At 48.9% G+C, this 20601-nt stretch overlaps 2 protein-coding genes across 2 annotated transcripts in view; one reads left to right on the forward strand and one right to left on the reverse strand.

Annotated features, from left to right (window-relative positions):
• The window catches only part of sema4gb (sema domain, immunoglobulin domain (Ig), transmembrane domain (TM) and short cytoplasmic domain, (semaphorin) 4Gb), a 44655-nt gene extending 25980 nt beyond the window's left edge, over positions 1-18675 (forward strand). Inside the window, exons 9-15 of the mRNA XM_030341098.1 lie at positions 4458-4633; positions 8202-8340; positions 8727-8949; positions 10133-10248; positions 11120-11274; positions 11774-11835; positions 12667-18675. Of these exons, the coding sequence (XP_030196958.1) occupies positions 4458-4633; positions 8202-8340; positions 8727-8949; positions 10133-10248; positions 11120-11274; positions 11774-11835; positions 12667-13712 (1917 nt within the window). The 3' untranslated portion in view covers positions 13713-18675. The remainder of the gene's footprint in view (positions 1-4457; positions 4634-8201; positions 8341-8726; positions 8950-10132; positions 10249-11119; positions 11275-11773; positions 11836-12666) is intronic.
• Positions 18676-18884: 209 nt separating this feature from the next.
• mrpl43 (mitochondrial ribosomal protein L43) lies at positions 18885-20512 on the reverse strand. Its single transcript, XM_030341101.1, has 3 exons — positions 20213-20512; positions 19863-19969; positions 18885-19332 (listed from the first exon to the last, which is right to left on the reverse strand). The coding sequence occupies exons 1-3, from the start codon at positions 20341-20343 to the stop codon at positions 19127-19129; spliced, it is 444 nt and encodes a 147-aa protein (XP_030196961.1). The 5' UTR covers positions 20344-20512; the 3' UTR covers positions 18885-19126.
• Between the last annotated feature and the right edge of the window lie 89 nt (positions 20513-20601).

The following is a 20601-nucleotide window of genomic DNA, read 5'->3' on the forward strand; positions in this document are numbered from 1 at the left end:
AGCAGATGAGGGAATGATATAGAAGAGAGAGAAAGACACAGCAGCAGATGAAGTAGAAAGAGAGAAGAGAGAGAAAGAGACAGCAACAGATGAAGTAGAAAGAGAGAAGCGAGAGAAAGGGACAGCAGCATATGACGGAGCGAGAGAAGAGGGAGAAAGAGACAGCAGCATATGATGGAGCGAGAGAAGAGAGAGACAGCAGCAGATAAGAGAGAGAAGAGTGAGACAGCAGGTGATGGAGAGAGAAGAGAGAGACAGCAGCAGATAAGAGAGAGAAGAGAGAGACAGCAGCAGATAAGAGAGAGACAGCAGCAGATAAGAGAGAGAGACAGCAGCAGATAATAGAGAGAAGAGAGAGACAGCAGCAGATGAGAGAGAGAAATGAAAGAGCAGCAGATAAGAGAGAGAAGACACTAGAGAACGCTGCAGAGGATGAAGAGGTGAACATTGCAGCAATGCACTGCGTGAACTCTTAAAAGAGAAAGCGATATCCCAAGACACTAATGTTAACGTTAATTTTCAATGATCACAATGTACTTTGAAGCGATAAAGGCTCATTGGTTCGTAAGAAAGCATCCAAATAGAACTTGTCTATCCTAAATATATTCTGGGGGAGGATTCCCCCCCCCCCCCCCCCCCCCCCCCCCCCCCCCCAAACCCCAAAACCCTGCAGGGGTCGGGACTAAGCCCAGAATGTCCTCAGATCCTTGCTACGCCCCTGGTGGGGTTTATCATGTCATTATCTGGGGGAGTGATTTCTGAGCAGAGGAACCGGTGGATTTGAGATCGTGTCCCAGTCCCAACGCAACGTGATTTCCAGTTTCCTCTGACCTTTGTAAGGTTGGGTTTCTGAACAAGAATCGGACCGTTTATGTACCCTGTACCGGAAGTCCCTCCCCCTCTCAAGCCTCTCGCCGCTCAACCCATGAACCTGTAAATCCTGCCCCCTATCTCGCCCATGACCTCCAATCAGAGCATCCGGTTCTAGACGTTCCCTCCCTGTTTCTTCACAAGAGCTGGCTGCTATGGCGCTGTTACCAGGCAAACTAGCACTAACTATCAACCCAGCCCCCCCCCTCCCTCCGCTTTGAGAGGCAGACTCTCTCAATATCCCTCTTCCAAACCCTCCCCCTCCTCTTCCACCTCCTCCTCCTCCTCCTCCTTCCCCCTCACTTCCCTCCTGATCACCATTACCAAGACAGACAGGCAGGCAGAGAGGCAGGCATGCCCAAGCAACTATTCCTGGCAATCTTGTTTTCTCCCTACACTCAATCATCACACTTTAACTCTGGCTCTCTCTCTCTCTCTCTCTCTCTCTCTCTCTCTCTCTCTCTCTCTCTCTCTCTCTCTCTCTCTCTCTCTCTCTCTCTCTCTACCTCCTCCTCCTCCTCCTCCTCCTTTTCTCTACCTCTCTTCCTTTCTCTCTCTCCCTCTCCTCCTCCTCCTCCTCCTCCTCCTCCTCTCTCCTCTCTCTCTCTCTCTCTCTCTCTCTCTCTCTCTCTCTCTCTCTCTCTCTCTCTCTCTCTCTCTCTCTCTCTCTCTCTCCTTCTATACCTCCCCCTCCTCCTCTTCTCTCTCTCTATTCCTTTCTCTCTCTATCCCTCTCTTTCTCTCCCTCCTCTCTTTCTCTCTCTCCTTCATTATCTCACCTCTGTCTCCCCATCTCGTGGCATCTCTGTCCGGCCGGGCTTGCAGCCCAACACCAATCCTGGTATTGGACCAACTCCACCTTCGCAATCACGGCCTCCCAAAAGAGTTAACCTCTAAAACACCGGGGTGGAACTTTGGAAACGTCGATGAGGCTTCCAGACCCTCTCATTAGTAGCTGCTGCTGCTGCTGCTTCCAGTGCAGCAGCAGCAGCAGCAGCAGCAGCAGCAGCAGCAGCAGCAGCAGCAGCAGCAGAGATGACAGTTCTGGAGCGCTGGAAGCAGCCCAGGTCCGAACCAGGCCACCGCCGCAACCCCCCACAACCCAGGCTCTTTAGCCCCCTTGAAGGCCTGCTGGACCAGGGTTTCCCAAACAACGGGTCGGGGATCATCACCGCGCTGCGGAGCAGAGGGCAAAGGGCCGACCTCCGGAAGAAATATTAAGATTCAATATTTGATTATTGACAGTTTCTCGGCCATCAGACCACATTGTTTACTGTAAAAGAAATCACATCGCACATCCCCTCTGAAAACCGATTGAACCAACCACTCATTCACAACTGACAGCCTCTTCATTATGACACGAATGTTGATTTGTCAATTACGGTCCTGCATGTGTTCCGGCTTGTTGATGGAGGTCTCGTTGGCTCCCATAGGCTCAGGGTCCCCCCACGCTCCACTGGGCTCTGGCTTTAACCGGTTTGGAGGAGGAGGGCCGTACTAGACGTGCTGGTGACGTGACCAACTGCCACGGGCAGTTAGCAGGACTGGAAGCCTGTCCCTTTTCTCCGTCCTTTGTCATCGCAATCATCCAGGCTGTCGCATCTGTGTTCCCCGCTGCCAATCAACCATCGCTTTTCCCCCAGAGATAATTACGCATATTAGCGAGTAATGACGTTGGTTGTGTGTAAAAATAACACCTCTTTCTAGAAGCGTGAAAAGGCGTGATGATAAAAATAGCCGGTCTTGTTCTGCCGCCGTGTGTTCACGCAGGCACGTTCTTGTTCTCAGCGTTTTCCCAGGACGCTGGTTTTCCCCGATCCGGACTGCAGAGTGCTAAAAGCCGCTAGCTCCTAGCGGGTGCGAATGAACGCTAGCTGGTTGCCAACTGCTAACCCAGATTCAACCCGAGAACCCTCAGAGCCACAGATGGGTCAGCGCACACACGAGGGAACCATCCGGAACCACAGATTGCTGGGGGGTTTACCGCAGAGGGCAACGCTAACAGGAGTGTTCCGGGCATGCTGCAATCTAGAACGTTCCTCTGGTTAAATATGCCATTGCATGCTCTTGCGTATGACTTCCCATCTGTGCCTCGCTAGGACTTTTCTTAGTCCCGTTGGGCTAAGGCACGATGATGATACGGGGACTTGATGCCATCGACGCGCTCGCGGCATCGACTTCGTATATGAGTGTTTTATTTTATTTTTTGAAAACCCCAGCTCCTGTTTTGTTGTTCCGTTCCTGAGCTACCTTTGAAACCCAGAGCACCGGCTTCATAAAGTCTTCCAGACGCGTTTTCCTATCTTTTTCCCCCCCCCCCCATCCCTTTCTTGTGATTTTCTCAGAGACCTTGGCTCGTTTCTGACGGAACAAAACAACCAATCGTGTCGACCGCCCATCGGCATCAATACGAATGCAGGCTCCTCTCTTCCCCTCGTCCTCATCTGAAACCCTAATATGTCCTCATTGTTTTTGCGGATGTTGTTGTTGTTGTTGTTGTTGTTGTTGTGGTCTATATCTCAGAACAGAGAGACAGGCAGGACAGGGGAGCTTTTTTATTCTGACAAGCGTTTGAGACACCTTGCAGAGAGCCATAAATTAAGAGTGATGGAGCTTTGTTTAATTTAGACCAACCTAAAAAAAGAGGGCTATCCATATACAGCATCTCTCTGGCCTTTCCCTCTCTCTCTCTCTCTCTCTCTCTCTCTCTCTCTCTCTCTCTCTCTCCCTCCCTCTCTCTCTCTCTCTCTCTCTCCATTTCTCTTCCTCTCTCCCTCCATCTCCCCCTCTCACTCCCACCTTCCCTCAATCTATCCTTCTCTCTCTCTCTCCCTTCCTCCACCCCTCTCTCTCTGCCTCTCTCTCTCCCTCCCTCTCTCCTACTCCCTCTCTCTCTCTCTCTCTCTCTCTCTCTCTCTCTCTCTCTCTCTCTCTCTCTCTCTCTCTCTCTCTCTCTCTCTCCGTTTTCTCCTAAATGAGGTGTTCTAAATCACTCCTTTCAGAGTAGCCTTCTCTAGCCCTGTCTCCGCCCGAATGCAATTAGAGGGAATGTGCTTCAGTCGGCACAGTGGGAGCCAACGCACCCGCGCTCGGCCACGCTCCCTGGAACCCCTGTGCCCTCCTTTTACCCAGCATTCCTGTACCCCATCGCGCCCCAACGTGTGTGTGTGTGTGTGTGTGTGTTGGTGGGGGCGTGGATGTGGGTGTGTGTAGGAACACGGATTTATAAAGTCAATAGTAAATCTATCTTTTATTGGCGGTGTGCACGCACACAACACCTGCATGAATCAGCGTTTATGCCTCAGCCATGCATATGATGGTGTGCAAGTGTGCGTGTGTGCGTGTGTGTGTGTTTGTGTGTGTGTGTGTGTGTGTAGATTTGTGCATGTCAGATGGGCGAGTTTAATATATGTCCCGCGGAGTACATCAATGTCATGACTTGGGACTTGGCTCATGCCTAACGTGGTCTCTCTCTCTCTCTCTCTCTCTCTCTCTCTCTCTCTCTCTCTCTCTCTCTCTCTCTCTCTCTCTCTCCCTCCCTTCCCCTCTCCCTCCCTCTCTCTCTCTCTCTCTCTCCGGTTCTGCAGAGCGACTGGGGCGGTCAGCGGACCCTCCAGAAGAGGTGGACTTCCTTCCTGAAGGCCCGGATGGTCTGCTCCGTGCCCGACTACGAGCTCCACCTCAACATCATGCGGAGCGTCTTCGTCCTGCAGGAGGCCGACGCCCACTCCTCCGTCTTCTACGGCGTCTTCGGCCTGGAATGGTGAGAGGAGGGTTCACCTCCGGTGACGGGGCGCGACGTTCGACTGGATACTTGTTTGATTTGTTAGATTTCAGCTTACTTCTAAACTGGAAAAAGACTCTGCGTTGTGTATTTTTTCGTTGTAGTAGTAATTCTTGAAGTGGAAATCAAGGCAACTTGCCAGGTTGGATCAGAGGGTCAAATAGATTGTTTATTCGAGGATGTACTACAGCACAGGTACAGACTTTGGTGGAATAGTCTCTTTTTTGCCTTGGACAATTCGAGGCTGAATACTTTAACGAAAAGCCTCAGCCAAAGAGTCTTAAGAGCAGGCGTGTACCCTCTTGCCCCCCCTTTCCGGTTGGAAGCGATTCTGTCCTGCACTTAGCCGCAGTGCAAACGGTTCCACCGAGACGTCAGACATCCGTTGTGCTGCTGGCGCTGTTACCGTAACACCGTTGTGCTGCTGGCGCTGTTACCGTAACACCAGTCCGGCAGAGACAGCCTCTCCATAAAGAAGGTCCGGGACACCATGCTGATGAACTGTGTCAGGGAGCACGGACGGTGCGCCGGGGAAAAGCACTTCTACAACAGACCCGCAGCGAAGCGGACAAAACGCGATTCATAGCAATCGCTCACAGTTAACCGAACAAAATCCCAATGCACCGGCGGAGTGAATAAATCAGGTGGAAACCTGACACACCTGGTGGTGTGCATAAGAGGACGGGCTCTACTGTTTCTTTCGAAACAACAACACGGATTAACTTGCACGAGGCACTGCGATGTTCCACTCGTTCCTTCTCACATTCTTTCATTCTTTCTATTCTTTCTTTCTTCTTTCTCTCTCTCTCTCTTTCCTTTCTCTCATTATTTCGTTCTTTCTATTCTTTCTGTCTTCCTTCCATACTCTCTTTCTTTCCTCCCTCTATGCTCTGTCTTCCTTTCTCTCCCTCTCTATCTTTCCTTTCTTTTGTTCCCTGATTATCATCCTTTCTTTCCTTTCGCGCAAATGAACGGATGAGGCTGAGACTATACCGTGATGTACGGGGCCGGCCAAACAAGCAGGTGGAGGTAAAGAGCTGTGACAGGAGACTGACTCAGGTGGCCACGTATGCTAAGTAGAAGTGGCTGCAGTCGGGGAGGGTGTGATGACCGTCACGGGGCCCATGGCTGTCAGGAGGAGCCTCCTCATTGTGTATATATGCTGAGAGTTCTGCTGCAGAAGACTTGGCCCGGGGGTATTTGTTTTAAATTTGACAGTCGAGAGGAGTGGAGCAGTGGAGCTGTAACAATATCTCCCTCTCTCTCTGACGCTTTCGCTCTCTCTCTCTCGTCTCTCTATCTCTCTCTCACGCTTTCAATCTCTCTCTCTCTCTCTCTCTCTCTCTCTCTCTCTCTCTCTCTCTCTCTCTCTCTCTCTCTCTCTCTCTCTCTCTCTCTCTCTCTCTCTCTCTCTCTCTTTCTCTTCACCACACTTTGAGGATATCACATTTCAGCTTCAATTTCTATCTGTTACTACGTCTGCGTTTCTTCTCTTTCTCTCCTTCTTTCTCTTTGGTTCCTTCTCTCATTCTTTCTTTCTTTCGTTCTTTCTATTCTTTCCGTCTTTCTTTCCTTCTTTATGCCGTTCTCTCTCTCCATCTTTCCCTTTCTCTCTTTCCTCCCTTCTATCTTCTCCTTTCTCTCTTTCTTTCCTTCTTTCTTTCCTTTCTGTCTTCCTGTCTCTCCCTCTATAGGGTTAGGGTTAGGTTTACCCTAACCCTAACCCTAACCCTTCCTTTCCCTCCCTGATTACCATCCCTTCCTCCCTTCCGTCCCACCGTGTGTCGGGTTAAATACACGCAGGGACTCACCTGAAGGAGGGAGCCCTTCGCTGTGTGTTAGCTCATCCAGTGCGGGCAGCAGTGACTAATCCCCCCATGAGGGACATCCATTAGCTGTAGATGCCTCCTGTTCAGTCGCCTCTCGTTTCTCTCGCTGGAATGGGTTTGAAGTCCCGGCGCGGAATCACAATGGCCTCGGAGAATGGGACTCAGACATGTCTAACCGTGACTAATCTACCCTTGGGGGAGGATTAAGTTTAGGGGTCACCTGGACCCCCCCCCACCCACTACCCCCCGTTATCTACTCATGCTGTTGTCATTTGAACAGCGTGAGTCTCCGCCGATACTGATTGTAGTTTAACATTTATTCGAACAATATAACACTGATTATATAAACGTAGTCTCTTTATGACTGCTTGATTAAATCTTTAATGACTTGCCTTTGCACGAAGGAGGTAACTCTTCATTATCTCATTAAAATGTGTTTGGTCAACTAGGATCCCAGAATCCCTGTTGGTTTGCGTTTCTCTGATTGTTTGATGTTGCCGCTCAATGCGACCACAACATTCATGAGCACTGATTGTCTCACTGAGGATTTTTGGTTAATGCAGCAGAACCCTTCACTGACGCTCCCAGCGCGACTTCCCATGATCATCAATCAAATAAGTGTTGCACGAGAAGAAAGATGGCATCACCGACGGTTTTAAAAACCCAAATCAACATTCTGAAATGAATTTCTGAACTTGGAATTGGAACTAAATAATAACGTTATCAGCTGCTTCCAGAGAATCTGAATCAACCGTTCTGTTCTGGAACAGTAGCAATTATTTTGTTTGCATGCACTTTTTCGTTCTTGTTAATATATCGCTATAGTTGTCGTTTTGGTTAATTGAACTGTTACCCAGCCATGGTTGTAATGGTGTGTAGGAGTGGACCTGTTCTTTCAGAAGGGCAGAGAAAAGACCAACAAAGTGGACTTAGATCACCGGTCACTGACTCAGACACCGACTAAGCCTTTCCATCACAAAATACACCGTAGAAGTAACAGACCCCAGAAAGAAGTGATTATTTCCTGCCAACGGAAAACAAGTTGCTTGCCGACTGAGCGTGAGTAAACTCGAGTTAAGAAGGGGGGATTACACCAGCTGTCAGTGATATGATGAATGCCGGGTTTCAAACCCCCCAAGATAGCACTGGGACTGTGAAGAAGAAGAAGATGAAGATGAGGAAGAAGAAGAGGAGGATGAAGAAAAAGAGGAAGAGGAGGAAGAAGAAGAAGAAGAAGAAGATGAGGAAGAGGAAGAAGAGGAGGATGAAGAAAAAGAGGAAGAGGAGGAAGAAGAAGAAGAAGAAGAAGATGATGAAGAGGAAGAAGAGGAGGATGAAGAAAAAGAGGAAGAGGAGGAAGAAGAAGAAGAAGAAGAAGAAGAAGAAGAAGAAGAAGAAGAAGAAGAAGAAGAAGAAGACGAAGAAGAGGAAGAGAAAGACGAAGAAGAAGGGAAAAAAAAGTAGGAGTGTCCTCATTCACTCTTTGCTCCCCTTGAAGCCCACGGCATTAGCCACATGATTCACCCCCGGAACATTCTCCTGCATTTGTTTACCCTCGCCTCTGTCATCGGAGGTGTGCCTGCTTTCTAATGGGTCGGGAACCCGAGCTGCGTGACGCTGAGCCCCCAGTTAACACAAAGGAGAACACAGTGTTGAATAATGAACCGTAGCACACCTTCTCTGACTGTATTTTGACCGTGGCCGGTGTCGTGTTTCAGGAAGAACATCAAGGCGTCGGCCATCTGCCAGTACTCCTTCGCAGATGTGCAGTCGGCCTTCGACGGGCCCTACATGGAGGTCCTGGACTCGAAGTGGAGGGAATACACCGGGAAGGTTCCGGAACCAAGACCCGGCTCTGTAGGTCCCAACACCCACACCACCACACCCTTAACCATCACCCCAGCATTCCCACTACCATATACTATATTGCATTTCATTTTTATTCTCCCTGCATTAATTTCTCTTTGCCCTTAACAGAAATGATAGATCAATGTCTGTCTCGCCTTCTATTCTCCTACTTTCATGTCGATCTCTCTGTTGTATTTTCTTTGACTCACTCACTATTATGTTTGTGTCTGTCTGTCTGCCTGCCTGCCTGTCTGTCTGTCTGTCTCTCCCTCCATGTCTGTCTGGCTGTCTGCCCTGTCTGTCCATCTTATCTGTTTCTCTCACCCTGTCTATCTGTCTGTCAGTCTCAACTGTCTCTCTCACCCTGTCGGTTCTCTCTCCGTTTCTGTCTCCAGTGCATAACGGACGTGCACAGATCCCAGGGCATCAACTCATCCCGGGACCTGCCTGACAGCGTCCTCACCTTCGCTCGACGGCACCCCCTGGTGGCCGGCCAGGTGCATCCTGTGGGTGCGCGACCTCTGATGTTCAAGAGGAACGTCAATTACGTCAAGATTGCTGTGCACAAAGTGACGGCGCTGGACGGAGACGTCTATCCCGTGTTCTTCTTAGGAACCGGTGAGTCGATGGGTTTGGCGTTTTTATTTGGGGCATTTCATTCGAACTGAAAGCTCCTCAAAAATATTTTTTTCCAGCATGTTTTACTTAGAAAAAAAACGGGACATGGGGAGGGGAAAGTAGGCATGACGTTCTTGGCTGCTTCCTGATTAAATTAAATTAGGTTGCTTGCGTGTACAATTACACCTGCACATCATTGCTATCCAACTGTAACCTAGCGCTCACTCAAAGTTTGCCTTTTGCAGCAGATGGATGCTATTTATGATTATATTCTTGGAGGAACCTTCTACTTGTCCAAAAATCATGCTTTAGAGCAGGGATGGGCAACTTTCATGATAAAGAGGGCCACATTTTTCATCATAACCATCGGAGGGCCACATGACTGCACACTTCAACTAAACGTGAGCTGAGAGAAGCTACACAATTTTGAATTTGGTAGATATGATTTCCTGTATTCTGGTGCATTTTGGGGATGGCCACTACCTAAAAAATCATCCAGAATCATAACCTATGTCTGGTATGTTAATTGAACCAACATACATTAATTTCATGTTTTCCATGCTCAAACAGCCACATGAATGGTCAGTATTTTTATCAGTGCAAAGGGCTCACATACATCATCAGTCAATGAAGTCAAAAAACTGAAAAACAGTGGCCAACATTAAGTGCAACAACTCAACGAACTCAAACCCAACAAGCAGTTGTAATAGTTGTAGTGGCGACTTAAGTGGATATCTTTAATGACTGATATCGCTTCTAAGAAAGCTAGACGCATGGGTTTGCCTTCGAATTCTATGAATTCTTCTCATCTTTCTTGACCGAGTTCTCTGTAACTCGATCAATTATTATTATTCTTTATTTATTTATTTATTTTTTATTATGTGCGGGCCTGACTGAGTGAGGATGCGGGCCGCACTGAGTGAGGATGCGGGCCGCATGCGGCCCGCGGGCCGCCAGTTGCCCATCCCTGCTTTAGAGGAAGTGATTCATGAAAATGTATTAAATTGTTATACATATTGCTTAATTAATTAATTGGTGCTCTATCTATGTATGATTTATATTCGTGGAGTTTTTGGAAATGGTCTATCAAGGTGAGCAAACGTCACTCTTCCTTCTCGGTGAATAGATAGAATGCCTTGTTTACATCTTGTCTGTTCTAATTAAAGCCTGTTCTGTCTCTTAGATCACGGTTGGCTGCACAGAGCTGTAGACATCGCTGGAGAAATGCACATCATTGAGGAGCTGCAGCTGTTTGATAAGCCTCAGCCCATAGAGAGCCTAGTCCTATCCCCAATCATGGTATGCATATAGATCTATTATATATATATGTTTATGTATGTATGGCAGTCGACCCTGCCACACATACACACACCTCAGTGGATCTGCTGGGCTCCCCATCCAGGGCACAGGTAGGTGTTGCATGGAAGCCATTTTACCGGAGTCGGCAATGCGTTTGCATGCATCACAGATTGTGAATGTCACGTCTCTTTCCCTCTGGAGGCGTGTGCAGGGACGGCTGCTTTAACCCGTGTGCCTTGATTACCAAAGGCCCCCTAGCTCTGTAGCCTCAGCCAGCCCCAGAGTCCAATCAGCCTGACCAATCAGGGCCAGGTGAGGCTGCTCCAACCAGCCGTCGACCAACCACGCTCCCCAGAATGTTTAAAGAGACGCAATTTATTTAAGAGGCATTTTTCCTCTCATATTCGTTGAAATTCTCCTTGCATCCCGACAGCAATCAATAAATCAAATGCTCTGACCTAAAAAGTAAAACCCTGTCTCTGAAGCCATGGCAGGTCTCTGTTTTTATTTTAATTTTTTTGCACCTGTTTATTGCACACCTGTTTATTTGCACACCTGTATATTTGCACACCTGTATATTTGCACACATTTTGTACTGTTATCTCTAAATAACAGCTACTTCTACTTCTACTCATGCACATGGACCATCCATTCCACTTTTTCTATAGGCTAGGTATTGTGGGCTCATGGTTTTGTTTAGGTGGGATATGGATGTATACATGTGTTGTGTTGTGTTGTGTTGCGTTGTGTGTATGTATGCTAGCTGCTAGAACACCTACATTTCTCTGCTGAGATGAATAAAGTATATTGTATCTTATCTTATCTTGATTATCCCGACCAATCATTTCACTGATCCCTGGCCCTCTCACAGCGAAGCGTGTTCGTGGGCTCCTACTCCGCCGTGGTGCACGTACCCATGGCAACCTGCCGGAGGTACACCTCCTGCTACGACTGCGTCTTCGCCCGGGACCCCTTCTGCGCCTGGGACAGGAAGAGCTGTGTGGAGATAAGGCCGCACGGCCAGAGGTGGGACTCACAGACGGGCACGCGCAGACAGACAGACAGACAGACAGACAGACAGACAGACAGACAGACAGACAGACAGACAAGTGTTGGGAGAACATGCATGTACACACACACACACACACACACACACACACACACACACACACACACACACACACACACACACACACACACACACACACACACACACACACACACCACCAACCCATCGACTCACAAAGGCACATCCAAACATGCACAGCCACATGTTGTGATTGGTAGAGGAGTTGTTTTGTATCCGGGGCTCATTCAGTCTACATGAGCGAGCGGCAGATATCTTAATCTCCATTACGGCTCTAATCGCACCGCCCCCTACTGTGCGGTCTTTTCTTTGTGCCGGGGGATACGGCCCAGCTAATGAAGCCAAGCCCAGGTTGATTTATGGGCTGTTCTAAACGCTGAGCACTGAAATTAATTGAGATATACCGTTACAATTCAATGACTTTAAAAGTGGTTTCAGGTCGAACCTGACCCAGGATATTATCAGAGGAACCAGGGGCTGCAGGAACAGCACAGGATACGGTATGTGTTGTGACACACACACGTCTCTCTCTCTCTCTCTCTCTCTCTCTCTCTCTCTCTCTCTCTCTCTCTCTCTCTCTCTCTCTCTCTCTCTCTCTCTCTCTCTCTCTCTCTCTCTCTCTCTCTCTCTCTCTCTCTCTCTCTCTCTCTCTCTGCCTGATGTTGCGTGAGCTTTTCGAAAAAGTTGCGATGAAAGTTGCGGTGTTTTTTAGGTTTTTGTTGCATTACAATGCGAGAGGAAGTGAAAGTTGCGATAAAAGTTGCGAAAGTTGCGATTTTCCGGTTCAATATTAAGTTACTGAAAAAAATATTAATTAAAAGAACAAAAACACTGAGAAATGGTCCCATGAATAATTGATTCTAGATTATTTCCGCGCTGGGAATTGATTTGGATGCAACAGCCTGTGTCATAGTGATCTGCCGTCTGCAAGTGTGAGACGCCACTGATTGGTCAAATTTGCAGGAAAGTTGCGGTGGTTGGTTAAAATTGCAACACACCCCTGAATTCGCGGTGATTAGTTGATGTTGCGTTGAAGTTGCAAATCGCAACATCGCGAAATCCTGGAGGGTCGGTCTCTCTCTCTCTCTCTCTCTCTCTCTCTCTCTCTCTCTCTCTCTCTCTCTCTCTCTCTCTCTCTCTCTCTCTCTCTCTCTCTCTCTCTCTCTCTCTCTCTCTCTCTCTCTCTCTCTCTCTCTCTCTCTCTCTCTCTCTCTCTCGTTCCTGCTCTTATCCTTTCTATAATTCTGTCCTTCTTTCTGTCTTTCTTTCTTTTCTGTGTCTACCGTTTTGCCCACCCCTCTTGATTGTCCTTCTGGCCTGCTGTTCCCCAGTGGCCCAGCGGGGGCGCTCCGTCATGGCGGGCGACGACGTCCTCCTGCAGTGCGAGCTGCACTCCAACCTGGCCACGCCCCGCTGGACGCTCAACGGGCGCGAGCTGCAGGGCTACAGCCTGACCGGCGGCTACCGCGTGGGCACCGACGGCCTGCTGATCGTGGGCGCCCGCCCAGCGCAGGGCGGCACCTACCGCTGCTTCGCCGTGGAGAACGCCATCTGGGTGCCCGTGCGCCAGTACTCCGTCCGCGTGCACACCGACCCCGGTCTCCACGGCGACAACGCCGACACCACGGGCACCCCGCCGACCCCGTCGCCGACGCCGGACCCCACGGAGTCCCCCGTCGCCACGGGCGGCCCCACCGAGCGCCCGCTGCCCTCCCCCCCCGCCCCGCTGCCCTCGGCGTCCGGGACGGGGGGCACGTACCGCCACATGGAGGCGGTGTACGTCTCCCTGGTGGCCGTGCTGGGCGGGCTGTGCCTGGTGCTCACCGTGGTGCTGCTGTACGTCAGCTGCTGCACGGCCGCCGGCAACCGCCGCCGCCGCCGCGCCCGCGCCCGCAAGTTCTCCCAGCAGGGGCTGCAGATCCTGGGCGAGACGGAGGGGCCGCGGCGGCGGGGCAGCTCGCCCCTGGAGCTGCGCACCATCTCGGGCCACTGCAACGGGCGGCTGGGCGCCCGGCACTCCGACTCGCTGTCCAGCCTGGACGACCCCATGGACGGCTTCCTGCAGATCGTGGCGGGCGGCCAGGGCTGCGGGCTGGTGTCGCCGTGCGAGACGCCGCCCGCGGCCCCGCCCTTGCCCCCGTCGGCGCACTCGGCGCCGACGCCGCCGCCGCCGCCGCCCGAGTTCGCCAACGGGCTGTCGGGCACGCTGCCGTCGGTGCTGCGCAAGATGAACGGGAACAGCTACGTGCTGCTGCGGCAGGTGGACCAGGAGGGCACGTCGCCGCTCTACCACTCCTTCACCGAGGAGCTCAACCGCATCCTGGAGCAGAGGAAGCACACGCAGCTGGACGTGCTGCCCGACGAGAGCTCCATTTAGGCTCCGCCTCCGTCCCCCCTCGCAGTTTAGGCGCCGCCGTTTGTCGATTTATGATTTATCCCCCGAGAGTGACCCCTTGTGGCAGGGAGGACTAGCTGGGGTTAAACGAGAGGGTTGCTGATGCTGTTGTCGCTTCTATAGTGTTACTGTCCATGTGGGCTTGGTCTGAACTGGAATATCCCGTCCCTCCCCCCTGCTGTGACTCTTGCTGCCCGTGTATTTCAGTCCACACTGGAGGATCCTTAACTTAATTTACATTGAGAAGAAAAGCTGTGAAACACATGTGGGACACCGGCCTGACGGTAACGCGTGAAATGGCCTCATTGAGTCACACTAAGGCAACGAGGATGCAAGTTGAAACGATCCTACCTCAGCAGGGAGTGGGAAACGGATCAGTGACTCAAAGACCCTTGGAAAGACCTAGGTGCCTTTGAGCAAGACACCGCTCTTTGCCTGTTGCCGGTTAACCGATGATCTCTCTGAAATCCTTCGAGAGCGGTGCGATGCGTGGTTGAGTGGGTGTATCAGAGGCACGTTTCACTCTTAAGTGGCCAAAATAGCTTGGAAAGCGGAACTACGGAATTCAAATGTATCATCTGTGTACAGTTTGAAACAGTCCAAACCAAATGGGAGATGGGATCGTTTATTTTAAGAGACACTCAGAGATTCAGAGGAACCCGCTCCATTGAAGCACAGCTTGTTAGACGAATATTACTTTAAGACAGGCATATTTTAAACCACCTTTGTGTATAGAACTGGTGTATATATAGCATAACTGTTATAGCAAATAGTAGCGGTGCGATTGGTCCGAATGGTAGCAAAATCAAAACTACTTTTATTTTTTTCTACTGACCTGGTTCTCGTCGGATTTCTCTGAGTGAGTGGGAGGAGGACTGTCCTATTAGCAGCGGTAGTCCATCATGTGGAACAGGGTCGGGTTAATTATTAATCAATGACACCTGCTGACACCGTGCTGCTGCAGGGAGCTCCTGGGGTCACAGAGTTGTCTCTGGTGAGTGGAGCGGAGAAGATCAGGACGGGTCACTGATACATTCGTCTTTTGGGATGCGTCATTGTGACGCACCTCACCTCACCTTCCCTTTCAACCCTTTTTTAAAGCTGTTGTTAACAGAGTGACCGATACTCATCCATAAACTGTCTCAAGTCACATTTTGCCGTTAAAAAAATGTGCAGCGTTTAAAAAAATGCTAAAAAAATAACCCCAAGAGAAACAACGGCAGATTAGTGTGTTTTGTGTTCCTTGCCATGACCATCCGATGCTGGCGACATGCCCAAAGCTACATGTCCAAAGTAAAGGACCTTCACACTGACGAACCTGCGTCATGGCAACCCAGTCCCCCCCCTCCCCCCAAATGCCCTCAGCCTTTATCTGACGTCAGTGCAGTACTAAAAGAACCATCACCTTTTGGAAAGGGCTCACCGAATGACCTTGGTGTGGAAGGACCGTAATGGCTTTACATCTGTACTAATTAGCTTTAAAAGGAGTGTAACCTTGCACTTGAGGAGCCCGCCATTACAGGGCTGTCCTGGCCGTTGGCGGATCGATGGGGTGCGTGTGTGTTCCTCTTGTTGAGTCAGCGCCGGTGGGTTCCCTGGAGGCTCCCGGCACCCGGGTTGTGTGTCCGTCACGACACGAGCGACAGCAGAAGCTTGTCCCCTGGCTGGCCGCTGAAAGAGAGAGACAGCAGGAGAGAGGGGTAGAGAGAGGGAGGACAGGAGATTGAAAGCAGCGAGCGTGTTAGATTAATGGGGTGAGGCACCAGGGATAACATACCGGCCCTGTTTGATAACAGTTGGCAGACCCAGAGGATCCTTCATTGATTCGGTGTCTGTCCCCGGGGATGTGGCGTCCGATCTGAATCTGGTCCAATTGGAGGCACCAGGTGGATCAAAGCTGACCGATCTTCCTAACCTTTCTCTCACCCTCTCTCTCTCTCCCTCTCATCTGTCTCACCCTCTCTCTCTCTCTCTCTCTCTCTCTCTCTCTCTCTCTCTCTCTCTCTCTCTCTCTCTCTCTCTCTCTCTCTCTCTCTCCATCTCTCACCCTCACTCTATCTTTCCCATACCCTAACTCTCTCACCCTGTCTCTCTCACCCAGTCTCTCTCAGCCTGTCTCTCTCACCGGCAGTCTCTCTCTCTCTCGAACACCCTCTCATCATCTCTCTCTCTCCCCCCTTTTCTCTCCATTGTAACCTGCCTGCCATCTCTCAAGGTTTCCACTATTAGCTCACAAATTGCTAGGATAGCCACTAATCAATTAGAAGTGCTCTTCCTTCTCCCCAAAGAGCTCCTGTCTTGTGCTGCTTGTAATTTGCGATGAGAAGGATTATGGGATGCGGGTTCCTGCTAGTGCTGCTGGATTAGCATTTAAACGTTTGGTTTACGAGCCAAAGACTTGTGATTTATCACACACACACACACACACACACACACACACACACACACACACACACACACACACACACACACACACACACACACACACACACACACACACACACACACACACACACACACACACACAAACACACACACACTCTGTTTGTTTGACTGTGTGATTTGCTGGTTTGGTTAATTAGGACCAAGGTATGAGTCCAGAGGTGAAGTAGACCTGCTATTTGATTAATTATGGGCAAACCAATAGTTGTTTGCTGTCTTTTCATAGATATTCCGGCTCTTCCAGTGAATGGAAAACACAACAGGAATATTCTCTTTTCATCACTCTGAAGGACTCTGTTTACAACCGGCATGGAAACAGGACGTGATATTGTGTGTTCTCCTGTGGTCAGAAAGATCAACGGAAAGCATCCTTCCCTTCTGTTTCTCTCCGTACACAAAGACGCGTCCGGCTCCCCGTCGACGGAGGTCCACAATAGGCCCACGGACCGTGCTGAGAACCGCCAACCCTGGAAGAAACAGCCTTGGATCGTGTGGCCAAAGAAACTGCCGTTTTCACAAGAGACGTCACGATTTGCACTTTTGTTGAAACAACTTTAACGCGGTTTTACCTTTTCGTAAACGACAACAATCTTAGCTGACTGTGTATAGTATTGGTATTATTTTGAAATGTAAGCCTGCGTACTATACAATAGCTTAAGATAACAGTTACTACCTATTTGTAATTTATATACAATGTTATATTTATTTCCATATATATTTCATTCCCGCTGTCCTTTGCACAGGCATGAACCACTTTGCATCATCTTGCGAGAAAAAGGAAACGTAATCATTTTCAGTGTCGGTAGCCCTGAGGGAATTTCCCAGGAAACATGTTCACACACACATGGATCCGATTCTGTCGGCTCACACTGCCGGTACACGGGGGGAGAAGGTGGGTTGTCACAGGCCCTTCTGCCCCTGCCTATCGCTCCTGAACCCCCTGGAGCCAATCGGTCACCCATTCGATTTGATTAAATTCAATTCAATTAAATTAATACAGCCAGTTATCACATGTATAGTCTAAAAGGGCTTAACAGGCCTTATATATTTATGACGGCTTTTATGACAAAATTCGATGAGATTTAAAAAAATATATATAGATCTATAAAAAGCAGTGACAACAACTAAAAAACACATGGAGGAGGCTCCAGAAAATGAGTTAATTCTAGCGCAAGGTCTCTTAGGTAGTAGCTAAGCAACAGCATCTCTGTTCAGAGAGTGTTGCAACGCTAGTGGCCTGCCACATGCTGTCATTTAGCATCAAGGAGCTTGGTTGTGATGTGTTGTGATGCTTGATGTTGCTGGTATATCAATTTTCCCAAGGGAAAAACTTGGGACGGTTTTTAGTGCGAGATAATTTGATACAAAACAACAAAAAACGGAATAAATATTTTCATATTGACGCCATGGTTGTTCATGCCTTGGTGGGCTTTTCTATGGTATATTTTGCTCAAGATGGTTGTCCCTTTTCAGATCGTGACGCTCAAAAAATGTATTTTCTACTTTTCCCAGTCCAGCTGTTTCTCTTTCTATGCTGTATTAAAGTTGGTCTACTGATGAATCAATTCAGTAGGAAGCTGGCAGCTCTGTGGCCATTAATTATCCAACAAGGTCCCCATAACCACTCTCTCCCTCACACACACACACACACACACACACACACACACACACACACACACACACACACACACACACACACACACACACACACACACACACACACACACACACACACAAACACAGGGTGCTGTTGGAAATCAACACAGTACCACTGCTGCAGCTGTGTAAAGTCCCCTTGTTCTAGACTGTCATGGTTCCCCGCTCTCCTCCTAGACAGTCATCGCACACTCTCGCTGCCCTCTGCAGAAATCTATTTTTCACAGCTGCTCCACCATCTCCAACTGAGACGGATTCTTCATACCAGTCGGGCTGGAAGCCATCCCTCATCAGAACGCGAAGGAATCGCCCCAGTCATCACTAAAATCCATTCCCCAGCGTTGCAACACTTCACTCATCTGTATTCCTGACGAGCATGTGCTTACTTGGTATTCTAGCCTGGTTGGCGCCACACACACACACACACACACACACACACACACACACACACACACACACACACACACACAGGAAGGGTGAAACGAGGGCAGATGCGTGCAGCATTCTGTCCAAACGATGATGGATTGAAGTCCTCTTTATTTTTAGATTTGGAAAATAGCAAAGAGCAGAGAGCTGCTTTGTTTGTTCAACCATCCTGGGGCAAACTGGCCCAATCAACTCCTGGGGGTCGAGGGGGGGGGGGGGGAAGGCAGTGAGGTTAGGGAGGGGGAGGGAGAGATTGCCCTTCCAAGCATCAGGAAGGTCGACTGGTCAATCAGCTGTCGCCGATCATTTGAATGTGTGGGTAATGTTTCATTAGTTGTGCATACCTAACCCAAATTGGAAGTGTTAAAAGTGTATCATTGTCTATATCTGCCAAATAAGAATAAACAAAAATGTCCATATCTGCATTTTGTTTGGTGTGTAAAGTCTTTCATGGTTGACACCGCATTCGGTGTGTGAATGTGTGCATGAACGGGTGAATGTTAGGCCAGTTTGTTAAGGGCTTTGAGTGACCACTGGTTAGACAGCACTATAAAAATGCAGTCCATTCGCATGGAAAAGCGAATCCTCCCTATCAGTCCATCAAAGAGGATCAAAAATGTAGTCAGAACATCATACTCCAAAAAGGTTTATTTCAATCACCTTAAGTTACAGCTGCTGTTCGCAGTAGAAAGGTGCTCCGACATTGAGATCCACTCCATAATTCAACATATGAGGAGTGAGATCATAATCAAGAAGCTCAATGAACCCAGACAAGAAACCTTCCTCAACAATGATACAAATAACCAGTCTCAGGTGCATCGACTGACTCCGGTTTAGTCTCCATCAAGCCCAGGTTGAGACGCTGTAGTCCTTCAGGGTAGCGGTCTGATTGGTCCGATGGACGGGGCTCTGTTGGTGAAGGGGTGCCACTGGCCCTGGATACTGGGGCTGTCCGTGTGGAAAGGCTTGCGGAGACGGATGACGTCCAGACCAGACTGGTTGGTCAGCTTGTTTATGAGTTCTAAGATCTGCTTGGATGATTTGCTGGTGACCTCTTCCTCTCGCACGTTGCCGTTCACTGCACAGAGATAAGATTGCAGGTGTTATTTTTTTTATCAAATGCATTTGACGTATGGCATTAACAGCTCCTTGAGATCTAATATGTTCTTACTAATTATATTCACACCGCTCCACTGTGTGAATAAATGAACATGTGTTACGCGAATGGCCCCGTGCCAATCAAGTCTTATGTGTAGATGATATTACAGCGCTCTCTACAGGTAACCGTGGGCAGTGACAGTATAGTGTGATAATACTACACACAGCCACTTTCGATGGACGAAGGATTTTCATCACAATCAACCACTTCACCCGTTGCCCACGAATCCCAAGCTTTAATAAGGGGAAGTTAGTAGGTTTGTCAAATTATTCGGTTAGAATAGTCATGAGCATACACTTGGTCCCTCCCTGATACACAATTAACCATCCCTTTTCTAGCAATTACAAATCATTCGATATTTCAGAAATGATCTTCATAGTAAGGGAGATATCATAAATATTCCAGAACAAGTATATGCATGGTTGTTCTGAACAGGTAGGCCTACTTACGATACTCGGCAACTATCTTGGGTATCCTGCTTGTGTTCGGAGAAACGTACACCACGGTTCCAGGGTTCGTCTTCGCATAATCCACCACACCTTCTTCAATAAATTCCCTGAAAAAAACAAAATAAGTTGCAGTCAGTGAGCCTTGATCGGACTTTGTCTATGCATCTCCAGATATGACTGAGGAGAGACCCTGGTTGCGTCCAAGTATTCTCCATTCTCTACAGAAGTACAGGCGTTAACAGTCACGACCCCCGTCCAACGCTTTCGTGCTCCCTTCGTCACACCACAGATCATCATCATCATCATCATCATCATCATCATCATCATCATCATCATCATCATCTTCTCACCTGACTCCTAATGAACTCTGAGCGTTTTTGGAGAAGATGATAGAGATGCGTTTCAGCTGACAGACGTATCGGCCGACGCCGTTCTGCAGAACACTTTGGAGGAAGCGACTCGGTGTACCTCTAGACGTCATTTTACAACGTCCTATTAAATGTGGAGGAGTATTTAATACCAACCCACCGACTTAAAAATATATATATCAAAACAGTGATATAAAGACCAAATGTACAGAGGACGAATCGACGGGCATGTACAAGATGCGGTGCATCCAGAATGTATTCCGGGGGAAACACAACGCCGACGGGGCGAAATGAATAGTTTAAAATGAATGATTGCCGTTCACTAAATTAAAGTATTATTGACATTTGTCAATCTATTAATAACTGAAAAT

Source organism: Gadus morhua, chromosome 18 (genome assembly GCF_902167405.1).
Source record: "Gadus morhua chromosome 18, gadMor3.0, whole genome shotgun sequence".
NCBI classification, from domain to species: Eukaryota; Metazoa; Chordata; class Actinopteri; order Gadiformes; family Gadidae; genus Gadus; species Gadus morhua.